This window comes from Lissotriton helveticus, chromosome 2_2 (genome assembly GCF_964261635.1).
Source record: "Lissotriton helveticus chromosome 2_2, aLisHel1.1, whole genome shotgun sequence".
Lineage (NCBI taxonomy): Eukaryota > Metazoa > Chordata > Amphibia > Caudata > Salamandridae > Lissotriton > Lissotriton helveticus.
In genome coordinates, this window is record NC_136060.1 from 79,495,762 (window position 1) to 79,508,364 (window position 12,603).

Consider the following 12,603-nt stretch of genomic DNA (forward strand, 5'->3'; position numbering starts at 1 on the left):
ACGTCATCTATATAACGCAGCCACTTCAATATGTTTTTGGAATATGGGTTAGTACAATGCCAGATGTATTGATCCTCAAAATGAGCCACATAAATGTTCGCTATATCAGGGGCAAAAATAGCGCCCATTGCCACGCCTTTTTGTTGTAAATAGAACGTGTTTTGGTACAGAAAAAAGTTTTCGCACAGAGGAATTCTGATGCATTCCCTAATAAAAGAGGATGGAACAGAGTGTGGTCTAGGTCTGGATTCTAAAAGCATGTACAATAGCTCCAGTACTTCCATCTGGGGGATGTTTGTGTACAAACTTTCTATATCCATCGATACAAGTATGTTGGTAGCAGGATCAAAAGGAAAGCTCTCTACTTCATTGATCACAGCTGTCGTATCTCTTATGTACGATGGGCGCTCAGTAGCAAACGGTCGAATGAAAAAATCAGAGTATGTTGCCAATGGTTTTAAGATGGAATTACAGCCCGAAACAATCGGCCGACCTGGGGGATTGACAAGGTCTTTGTGCACCTTGGGGAGCATATATATCACTGGTGTTGTTGGTGTTTTATTAACCAAATATGCAGCCTCCTTTTCATTCAACCAGCCTCCTTCGAGTCCTGAGTTACTTAGGGCTTGAATTTCTGCTGTCAGTCTTTTAGTCGGATTACTTGCAAGTTTGTGATAATGCGTGGGAGTGGAGAGTTGTCTCATCATTTCTTGATCATATTTGGACCTTTCCCACAAAACTATGCCACCACCCTTATCTGCTGGTTTAAGCAGAGTTTGGGGTAGCTTCTGGAGAGTTTGTAAAGCCAGCTGGTGTTCTTTGGGTAGATTCGATTTGTATCTACACGATTTTTGAAATAGAGATTCTATTTCAATGAGTGTGGCATTCTCAAAAGTGATTATGTCCTTATGTATCATCATATTGGATGGATAAAACGTGGATGGATTGCGCAGACCCGTGAATCCTCTTTTGGGATCTGATGTTGAATTTGCAAAGAAATTTTTTAACCGCACAGTACGAAAAAAACGGTACAATTCCAATTTAGTTTGGAACAGATCATTCCTGTATGTGGGCACAAAGCTTAACCCATTGGACAGGACTGCCACTTCCTGTTCAGATAGATTGTGTGATGACAGGTTAAAGATTGGTATCGTCAGATCTCCATCTACCACTCGTAAAATTGGTTCCGGGTCCGACGGAACCCTGGGGTGTATTGTCGGCGGAACCATCCCCGTCTCGATTGTTGAGGTCTCCCCGGTGGTCTGGAGCCTCGTTGGTCCTGTCCTAAAAAAGACTGGTGTGATGTGGAGGGTTGTTGATCCTGTTGGTGGTGGTTAGTATTAAAGGATCTATCACTACCAGACTCCGAGCCAGTATCTGAAAAATTGACTCTCTTAGTGGACTGTTGATTAGGGCCTTGAGAGGTATAAAAATCCTTTCTCAAATAGGGATACGTTCTTTCCTTATTGTATCTCCTAATATCGTTCTGTAGTTTGTCACACTTTTTCTGAGAGTTGAACTCCTCAAACTCTTTAATTGTTTGCGGAATTTTATCCAGTAGGAGTTTGCTGTTGGAAATTGAGCTATCTCTTGAAATTTTGTTCTCTAAGGATTGTATCTCTTTCGTCAGAATTTGTATTTGACGAAGTGCAGTTTCTATGCTCAGAACCATCCAGGTTCTCGAGCATCTATTCGCAGAGAAACTGAAGCCGATTTTAAATTCTTCGTCGTCTACAAATATAATTGGTACATTACGTATTTGTAGACCCGCCGGTATAATATTGGCGTTCAGGCAATCAGTCAAGAATTTCGCATGTAATTCTGTGCGAACAAGCTTCTTTTTAAGTCTCTCGAGTTGATTGAGATCTGAATCAAGGGGTAGATTGATAGTAGGCCCCTTATTCCCCAATAGAGAGGGACCAGATGCAATCTTGAGAATATATTCGTCTGAGTACACCAGAGTTTCTGCCTCAGACATGGATTTAGCTAAAAGATTTTTACCAGAACAACCACTGATTAAGGTGACTCACAACAGGCATACGCCTGCGCGAAATAATGATTCAGAAAAAGTGAGCAACCCAGTTACACCCTTGAGGGCTTGGGTAATTAAATGAAAAGGTAGGGAGGCCTTCAAGGGATATAGTTCAGGAGAACAATCAGTTATTCAAACATGTTTATATGTTTCAATGTGTTTACAATTTGTGTTTACAATTTGATTATATGATTTACACATTAGGTTAATTAATTTCTCCGCAATTGACATTGAATAACTGATTGTTCTCCTGAACTATATCCCTTGAAGGCCTCCCTACCTTTTCATTTAATTACCCAAGCCCTCAAGGGTGTAACTGGGTTGCTCACTTTTTCTGAATCATTATTTCGCGCAGGCGTATGCCTGTTGTGAGTCACCTTAATCGGTGGTTGTTCTGGTAAAAATCTTTTAGCTAAATCCATGTCTGAGGCAGAAACTCTGGTGTACTCAGACGAATATATTCTCAAGATTGCATCTGGTCCCTCTCTATTGGGGAATAAGGGGCCTACTATCAATCTACCCCTTGATTCAGATCTCAATCAACTCGAGAGACTTAAAAAGAAGCTTGTTCGCACAGAATTACATGCAAAATTCTTGACTGATTGCCTGAACGCCAATATTATACCGGCGGGTCTACAAATACGTAATGTACCAATTATATTTGTAGACGACGAAGAATTTAAAATCGGCTTCAGTTTCTCTGCGAATAGATGCTCGAGAACCTGGATGGTTCTGAGCATAGAAACTGCACTTCGTCAAATACAAATTCTGACGAAAGAGATACAATCCTTAGAGAACAAAATTTCAGGAGATAGCTCAATTTCCAACAGCAAACTCCTACTGGATAAAATTCAGCAAACAATTAAAGAGTTTGAGGAGTTCAACTCTCAGAAAAAGTGTGACAAACTACAGAACGATATTAGGAGATACAATAAGGAAAGAACGTATCCCTATTTGAGAAAGGATTTTTATACCTCTCAAGGCCCTAATCAACAGTCCACTAAGAGAGTCAATTTTTCAGATACTGGCTCGGAGTCTGGTAGTGATAGATCCTTTAATACTAACCACCACCAACAGGATCAACAACCCTCCACATCACACCAGTCTTTTTTAGGACAGGACCAACGAGGCTCCAGACCACCGGGGAGACCTCAACAATCGAGACGGGGATGGTTCCGCCGACAATACACCCCAGGGTTCCGTCGGACCCGGAACCAATTTTACGAGTGGTAGATGGAGATCTGACGATACCAATCTTTAACCTGTCATCACACAATCTATCTGAACAGGAAGTGGCAGTCCTGTCCAATGGGTTAAGCTTTGTGCCCACATACAGGAATGATCTGTTCCAAACTAAATTGGAATTGTACCGTTTTTTTCGTACTGTGCGGTTAAAAAATGTCTTTGCAAATTCAACATCAGATCCCAAAAGAGGATTCACGGGTCTGCGCAATCCATCCACGTTTTATCCATCCAATATGATGATACATAAGGACATAATCACTTTTGAGAATGCCACACTCATTGAAATAGAATCTCTATTTCAAAAATCGTGTAGATACAAATCGAATCTACCCAAAGAACACCAGCTGGCTTTACAAACTCTCCAGAAGCTACCCCAAACTCTGCTTAAACCAGCAGATAAGGGTGGTGGCATAGTTTTGTGGGAAAGGTCCAAATATGATCAAGAAATGATGAGACAACTCTCCACTCCCACGCATTATCACAAACTTGCAAGTAATCCGACTAAAAGACTGACAGCAGAAATTCAAGCCCTAAGTAACTCAGGACTCGAAGGAGGCTGGTTGAATGAAAAGGAGGCTGCATATTTGGTTAATAAAACACCAACAACACCAGTGATATATATGCTCCCCAAGGTGCACAAAGACCTTGTCAATCCCCCAGGTCGGCCGATTGTTTCGGGCTGTAATTCCATCTTAAAACCATTGGCAACATACTCTGATTTTTTCATTCGACCGTTTGCTACTGAGCGCCCATCGTACATAAGAGATACGACAGCTGTGATCAATGAAGTAGAGAGCTTTCCTTTTGATCCTGCTACCAACATACTTGTATCGATGGATATAGAAAGTTTGTACACAAACATCCCCCAGATGGAAGTACTGGAGCTATTGTACATGCTTTTAGAATCCAGACCTAGACCACACTCTGTTCCATCCTCTTTTATTAGGGAATGCATCAGAATTCCTCTGTGCGAAAACTTTTTTCTGTACCAAAACACGTTCTATTTACAACAAAAAGGCGTGGCAATGGGCGCTATTTTTGCCCCTGATATAGCGAACATTTATGTGGCTCATTTTGAGGATCAATACATCTGGCATTGTACTAACCCATATTCCAAAAACATATTGAAGTGGCTGCGTTATATAGATGACGTGTTCATGGTTTGGGCAGGATCTGCTGATCAGCTCCTTGAGTTTCATTTATGGCTCAATGCCAGGAACACTCATCTACAGTTCACTTTGGAACAAGATACAGCTGAAATGCCTTTTTTAGACATTACGATCAAAGTTGACTCAAACAATCTTCTGTACACGAGCCTTTTCACCAAAAAAACAGCTAGAAACACTCTGCTACGATACACCAGTCATCACCCCCAGGCCCTGAAAGATGGATTACCCTTTGGACAGTTTCTCCGTCTACGACGGAACTGTACATATAAGGATGATTACTTTTGTGAAGCCCGTAAACTGAAAGAAAAACTCCGACTAAGAGGTTATCCATCAAGGTTACTAAGGAAATCCATTAAAAGGGCGTGGTATAATGATCGTCAGGCACTACTATCTGTGAATAATCGACAAAAGAAAGTCAACATAGTCTGTGTCTCAACGTTTGGGACGCATTCTAATGCGATTAAGAAAATTGTCTCCAAACAATGGAGCCTACTTCGCTTCTTACCTGAATTTGCACAGAAACCACTTTTTTCGTTTAAACGTGGAACGAACTTACAGGACAGACTGATCCATGCATATGACAATACTACACAAGATAATATCGTAGACAACATGAGACAACTAGTCCCCTTAACTGGCCACCACAAATGTAACAACTGTGTGGCTTGTGCAACTACAGCAACCATGAAAGCATGTACGATTAATGGCATTAAATTTACTGCGAAGAATTTTTCCAACTGCAATACCACTAATGTGGTGTATTGCATTCAATGCCCCTGTTCACTCCATTATCTGGGCAAAACGATACAGCCCATCAAAAAACGCATTCTACAGCATCAGTCACGAATTCGCTGTAAGAAGGAGAATGCCCCATTAGTTGAACACTATTCACAACTAGGGCATAAAGAAACCGACATGCTTTGGTGGGTGCTGGAAGTTATTCGACCTAATGCACGCCAGAATAATGTTGACAGAATCCTCTCACTAAGAGAAGGCAAATTAATCTGCCTAACTGATACGGTCAAAAGGGGTCTGAACACTGCCACAGAATGGCATGCTCTTGCGTGTTTACCCTAGACAACATTCTTGGTCTTAAATCTGGATTCTTTGGTTACATCTTACTTTGGATGCATTGATAAATGTGCACTTTTAATTCTGTGTATTCAGAACGATATAGGGTTTAGATTTTCTAACTTGCTGACCCTCAAGTATGCTATTTTTTGTACTGAATACTGTAAATGTTGATGTTTCACCAACCTACTTACCATATTTTTGTTGATGTTATAATTACATAGTGCATACTTAAACAAGTGCACGGAAATCACCTTTTTACATTTTTTCATGGCTAGTCACTTTTGTTTTAAATTTGGAAAGTTTCTTGCATTTTTGATGGTCTACATACATAAGCGCCCCTTGCTGAGCAATTTTTTTCTTATAAAAATCCACTGGTAATATTGATCATGGCCGAAATTTGAATGCATTTAAAGTTCAGTCCCCACTTCGTTTCAAGTCCACTCCAAGATGGCGCCGAAAACCCTTGGTACTAACAGACATGCGCGTAGTCCTCTCTCGCGCTCCAAACGATGCCTCAAAAAGGGAGGTCGGCAAGCCGCCTTCCACTCGGCTTTTCCCGTGTTTCCAGCCAAATTAAGTTTGACCGTGTTCCATACTCCAGGTAAGCTGTATGCGCTAGTTAGGGCTTGTTGTTACAGCGCTCTGCTGTTCTGAGTATAAACTACGAGGCTGATTCCTTGTCATATATTGGCTTTTCAGCAACCTCAGCAACGAAGTGTCCTAGCGCTCTGTGTTTACCAGTTGGACAACTGCTTCAACCTAAAAGGTAGCTATGCCCCATGGCGTGTCTATTTAGGCATTGCTTGAAATCTTACGCCCTGCTAAGTAGGTTTTTATTTTTACTCTCTGTAGACTACGTGTGCGTGGATACAGATATCGGATAATAAGAGGATCTCATATCCCTGGCTTGCACATCACGGAGGTGGGTGTAACCGAGTCAACAATCCATTTGTAAATGCCCTAGAGATATATGAAACTCATAGCTTGTTCTTTATATATCTAAATTTGCAGCATTCATTCCTGCGAGCCCTCAGCCATCTATAATTGATCGATCATCATACTCTCAGCGTTCTAGCCTGAGGGACGGCTATGCTCTATACATAGGTACCTACGTCATACTCAATTTTACTTTCTACACCCTGTGATCACGATATGTGTACTAAGCACGTGATTTTTCATGCAGGTACTTACCGGGTGACAACGTTAAAATCCTTTTTGAGACCAATACTGTGGTATCTCAGTTCATTTGGTATGTTTGTGAAACATCTACATCATTCCTAATTACATTGTATATAACTGTGCTGTCCCAGCGTGTACAGGTTATCTTGTTGGGTATTCTGAAGCTAAGATGATGATATAATTTTGGTGCAAAATTCAGTTTTGACTCATGGATGCACTATTATAAAAAATTCTCTTTTTTAATTTATTATCTTTGCTGACTTCAGCATTAGCATCTTTGTTGCTATGATTTCGCGGCCTCAAGTTAAGATGGGCTCCAATAATACCTGTACAACCGATTGTACTGATTAGAAAAGACTAGCTGTTGTCAGGTGACACAAACCTGAAGTAATGTACTTGCCTTCTAGGAAACATTAGAATGCAGTTATATGATGATTTCTGTCTTGTATTTTGTATTAAGTGTCTGCTTATTTTGAGCCAGTTCTGTGTTTTTTTGTAGTCAGTTTGGTCACACAGTAAGTCATGTCTAGTTCGAATAAGTCACGTTTTTCTGTAGTTAGTTTTGTCACATGGGTGTATGGAGTAATTTGGTTTTTAATTACGTTAGATTTGTAATTGTTAACATTTATGTTACAGATTACAGCACAGCTTACAGCAGTGTTTTAATGTCATCAGTCCTGAGGATGGTCTCAATAAATTTGTTGTAAAGAGACCGAAACGTCGACCTTCATCTTATCTCTACAGTGTTTGATTCACTTTGTTTTCTGAGATAGATGTTCTTTTTAGGTTTTGCTGTGGTATTGATTATTGTACTATCACGTCATTTATACCAGCATCTCCATACCTGCTTTTTTGATTTATTGCTGATTTAATGAACTTTTTGATAAAATTATTTTTATATACACCTTTGTGTTTTGTTGTTTATATGTTTATATGTTTCAATGTGTTTACAATTTGATTATATGATTTACACATTTGGTTAATTAATTTCTCCGCAATTGACATTGAATAACTGATTGTTCTCCTGAACTATATCCCTTGAAGGCCTCCCTACCTTTTCATTTAATTACCCAAGCCCTCAAGGGTGTAACTGGGTTGCTCACTTTTTCTGAATCACCCTAGGGACCCAACATCAAGCATCAAGGCACTCATTGAGATACTCGCAGAGGTTGGTGTCAACAAAGGATTCCTGAGCAGCCCTGTAAAAGAACTCCTGATCAACAAGGAACCCCGCATCCCAACCATATATACGCTGCATAAAGTGCCTAAAAGCCTGGTAAACCCTCTCGGTAGACCAATCATATCCAGCTGCGGTTCAGTTTTGGAGCCTGTAAACCAATTCATAGATCATTTTCTACAACCACTGGTCCCACAGACCAAGTCTTACGTCCGTGACTCAATGCACATTATACAACTGCTAGAAGATCAACCGAGGGAAGAGGTGTGGCGCCGCGGCCAGGACGACTGACGCTGGAATCTGGGGACCACGGTTCGATCCCCGGCTCCGGCGGCAGGTTAGCCCAGCACCATGTGACTCTGGGCAATAGCTCGCTTAATCTTCCCGACGGCCCCCAGCGCCTAGAGACCCTTACGGGTGATTGTGCGCTTTACAAAATGTGGACTTTAACCGTACAACAAAACCACACAATTCGTGGTAACACTGGACGTCTCTTCTCTTTACACCTCCATACCTCAAAACAAGGCCATAGAAGTCATTCGTGCCTCACTAGATAGACGCCCTGCACCCCACTGAGTACCAACAGATTTCCTGATCGACCTCCTGGAAATTGCCATGAAAAAGAACTATTTCATCTTTAAACAACAATTCTATTTCCAGTGCAAGGGAGTGGCTTTGGGAGCCACGTATGCACCCAGCCTGGCTAAAATGTATATGGACAGCTTCGAGGCGGAACATCTGTACACACATGAAAATCCGTACATCGACTTGATAGCCGTCTGGAAAAGATACATTGACGATGTCATGATGATCTGGTCAGGCACCAAATCTAACCTACAGAAATTCTTTGAATGGCTGAACAAAAGATGTAAGGACATCCAGTTCACTATAACCTACGACCCCAACACCATAGCCTTCCTAGATCTCACATTTCACATGGAGAATGGATTGATCTACTGTGACCTCTACAGGAAGCCGACAGAAAGAAATACGTTGCTAAAATACGAATCGCACCACCCTCGCAACCTTCGAGACAATCTACCTTATGGACAATACTTGCGAATGAGGAGAAACTGCACTAGAAGGGTTGACTTCTTCAGAGAAAGTGAGGTGCTAACTAAACGCCTACGTGAACGTGGCTATCCCCTGGGCCTACTGAAAAGCGCAAAGAAGAGGCTGGTATTGCCCCAGAGAACAACTCCTAAGCCCTAAGGATAAAAAACCAGCAACCAACAACATGGTATGTGTTACCACCTTCCACTCAAAAAGCAACATGGTGAAGAAAATCGTGATGAAATACTGGAATCTGGTGGCACCGGAATTGAATATGGAAGGCAATCCATTGTTTGCCTTGAAGAGAGGACGCAACGTGAAAGACAGTGTTGTGAAGGCTTTCCTTGAACCACCCAAACCACCCAACCTACAAGACCAACTGGGACTTTCACCGATTCTAGGCCACTTCAAATGTGGAACATGCAAAGTTTGTCCTCCTAGAATAGAGGGACCCTCTCTTGTACACAACAACAAAACGTACAAATTGCCCTCACTGACAAATTGCAACACCACAAATGTAATCTACATCATCTTGTGTCCTTGTAACATGCCATATGTGGGGCAGACCACCCAGAAGGTGAAAATGAGAATTTTGCAGCATATGAGTAAAATCAGATGTAGAGTTCAGGGCGCACCACTAGTGGAACACTTCACTAACCTAAACCACAGTGCAGAAAACATACGCTGGAGAGTGTTGGAAAAACATCAATGCCAACCCAAGGGGCGGCTCCATGTCATCAGCCCTAAACAGGAAATAATGCAAGTGGATACATATTCTTAACTCTGTATCCGCTGGCCCTAATTAGCATGAACAAATATGAAAACAAATGGGCTTGTTATAAATGTGCAATTACTGTATGCTTACTCCATCTTTAGCCACTGTTAAATGGTATATTGCCCATTGTTAGCTCAGCTAAAACCCATTCTATGCTGAGTTGCAGATAGCATTCCCAATACCATGCCCCTCCTCTTACCCATGTTGTACTCTCTGGGTTATAGTCAACCGTTTATCCATTTATTGCTGTATGAATGTTTCTCTCTCCCAACTAGGGTTCACCATCCAAATTCTGACAGCCAAACCCGCATTGTATTGATCACTTCAATTCTGTAATCGGCAATAACTGACCGAGTTCATATTGTAAATTCAACCTGTTAGTACCATAAAGCTTTCATTCATTCAAATTGTACATGTCGTAAAGCAAACTGTTTAGTCCACTATGACTGCAACTAGCCTGCAAACTATTCATTCACTTCAACCTGTGTATGTCGTAAAGCAACCTGTTCAGTCCACTATGACTGTACATAAATAGAATGCCAGCCATCTTAAATTGATCCGATCAGATGCCAAATAAGGGTACCATAACCACGCTATAACTTAGTTTCATTGCCCCCACAATTGTGGTTTTAACTACACTACCAACAGGGCGTCCCAATCGCCTGTCACATCGTTCATTAGGCTGAGGGCCATTCAAACTAAACACCGCTCTAGATGTTCCTGTCTCATCACACGCGCTGCGTGACACAGTAGCAATACGTCATTGCCTGGCAACGGACGCGTTAGACGTGCACGCCTTTCGAGGAACTGATCTTAACCGCTCCACACACGTGAGCTGGCTGCCCTGAATTAATGCAGCAGACAGGTGGGACGCTATACCTCCGTCACAGCTCTCACCCTTCTACGATCGAGGTAAGATAATTTCCTCCTAACAGCCGCCGCTTCCCAGTCCCAAGCACTTCCCGATCCCTGTCCGGACTTGACCAACTATGCACGAAGCACACAGATTCTTGCCGCGTTTTTTCACCCTAGATCACTGCCCCCGAGTCCTAGACTCCAACACCACACACCGCTGGTTGTTAATTCCACAACCGATCCTTTCACTAATTATGCGCTAAGCACACGAATCCTGCTGCGGGTCCGTTCGTTACCGGAGATCACTGCCCCCGAGTCCTAGACTCCTATACCACAAGCCGCTGGTAGTATTACCGTTAATTCTACAACCTGCGCAACCAATTCAAAGCGTTTCACTTCCATTACATGATTACTACACCGCTCGACCGCATTTAACTAATTGATCCCATTTGATCCTGACTTGGCGTACTTCGCCATTGATGTGTCAATGCACTCACCCCGGTCAAGGTTGATCCCCGCATGATGCAGCTACCATAAGGAAGCCCTTAGGGCTAGTTCTCCCCAAACAGACACCGCATGTCAGGGACCCACCCACCTCTCTCCCCCTCCACCCTCACAGCATCAAATGCCACACTGTGCGCTGCACTGAAATCCCATCCCTCACCCTCAGATAGGACTGGCCACTGTGACGCGCAGAGACCGGCCGGTCTGAACTAGAAGTGAGTACCACTATTTCATTGAATTTCCCAGGTGCAACTCTCAGTACACTTTCAGCCTCTCTGATACACAGTCTTTATTACTAATTTCAGACTGTCATCATTATTCGCACACCTGTCTTGAGAAATACCCGCTGTGACCACCAACCGGGGCACACCAGGGTCGAAACGTCAACGCATGTCTTAGGTCCAGACCCACCAGGATCCCAATAGGAACACTAGGAATCCTTGGTTACAAATCAGCATCTGGCCTCTTTCAACACTTGTATATATTTGTATATAGGAAATCCCCTTTTCGTTGTATATTTTCTCACCCATTGCGCACTATTCACTAAAGTCACTTAAACTGCACTTACTCTTTGACGGTCTTATCATGCATTAAATGTTATCACTGAATGAAGCAATTCAGATAAAATACGAATGAATTCTGATATAAACTGCATGAAATGATTTCTTGATCTCACGACTTCTTATTGTTTGAACATTCATTTCTCAAAATAAGTGTATTCCAGAGAGCACTGAATCTAGATTGCATTAATAAGCGGTGTCAAAGCAATGTGTCTTACCCAACAGAACCATATTTTTGCCTAATACATTCAGATTTCTGCCTGTAGTTTGCAGACTACGTTTCCGATAATGTGGTAGTACAGGTTTGTGCATTTTGTTTGTATTGATAACACTGTGTTAAATAAAAGTGTGATACTAAGTCCCTCTATTTTTCCTAATAGGTGTGCGATTCTTATCCAAGTGAATTGTATGTCCCCAAATCTGCCTCCGCTCCGGTCATAGTGGGCAGCTCAAAATTTCGAAGCAGGGGTCGCTTTCCTGCTCTCTCCTATTATTGCAAAGATAACAATGTAAGAACTTTTTTTCCTGTGTTTTTATTATTGAGCAACATATTTGAATTTTATCAGGATTATTTTGCAAAATTACCGTGGCAATTTTTAATGTGTTTTATTTGAAGAAAAGGAGGGAAAGAGATAAGAAGGTTATTGACTGAGAAAGATGGAAGAGCGATAACTGAGGTTTTTTAGGGTGATGCGGTAAGGCGAGGCTAGTGATGTTGGAAACAGCGGGGAGGTGGGAAAACGAAATGCAACTGTTGTTCAAATAGATTGCATGGCTTATGGGAGGGTAAGAGATGAGAATGGAAAGGCTAGGAAGAAAGGGAGGAGTGGATACTAAAGGGACACCATAAGAGCAGGTGGAGTACTAAGACAGATTGGTAAGGTGGTTAAGAAATACGTGACTAGTAGAGTCAGAGTCAGATAATACTTTATTTTGGCAGCCAGAAACCGCCATAAAAGCACAATACAAGGATTAAAACA

At 41.9% G+C, this 12,603-nt stretch overlaps 1 protein-coding gene across 2 annotated transcripts in view; it reads left to right on the top strand.

The window, feature by feature from the left end:
- Window positions 1–12,603, top strand: part of MTMR7 (myotubularin related protein 7) — a 243,050-nt gene that overhangs the window by 77,671 nt on the left and 152,776 nt on the right. For both annotated transcript variants that reach the window (XM_078678126.1, XM_078678127.1), the window contains exon 5: window positions 12,004–12,132. In XM_078678126.1, the coding sequence (XP_078534252.1) occupies window positions 12,004–12,132 (129 nt within the window). The remainder of the gene's footprint in view (window positions 1–12,003; window positions 12,133–12,603) is intronic.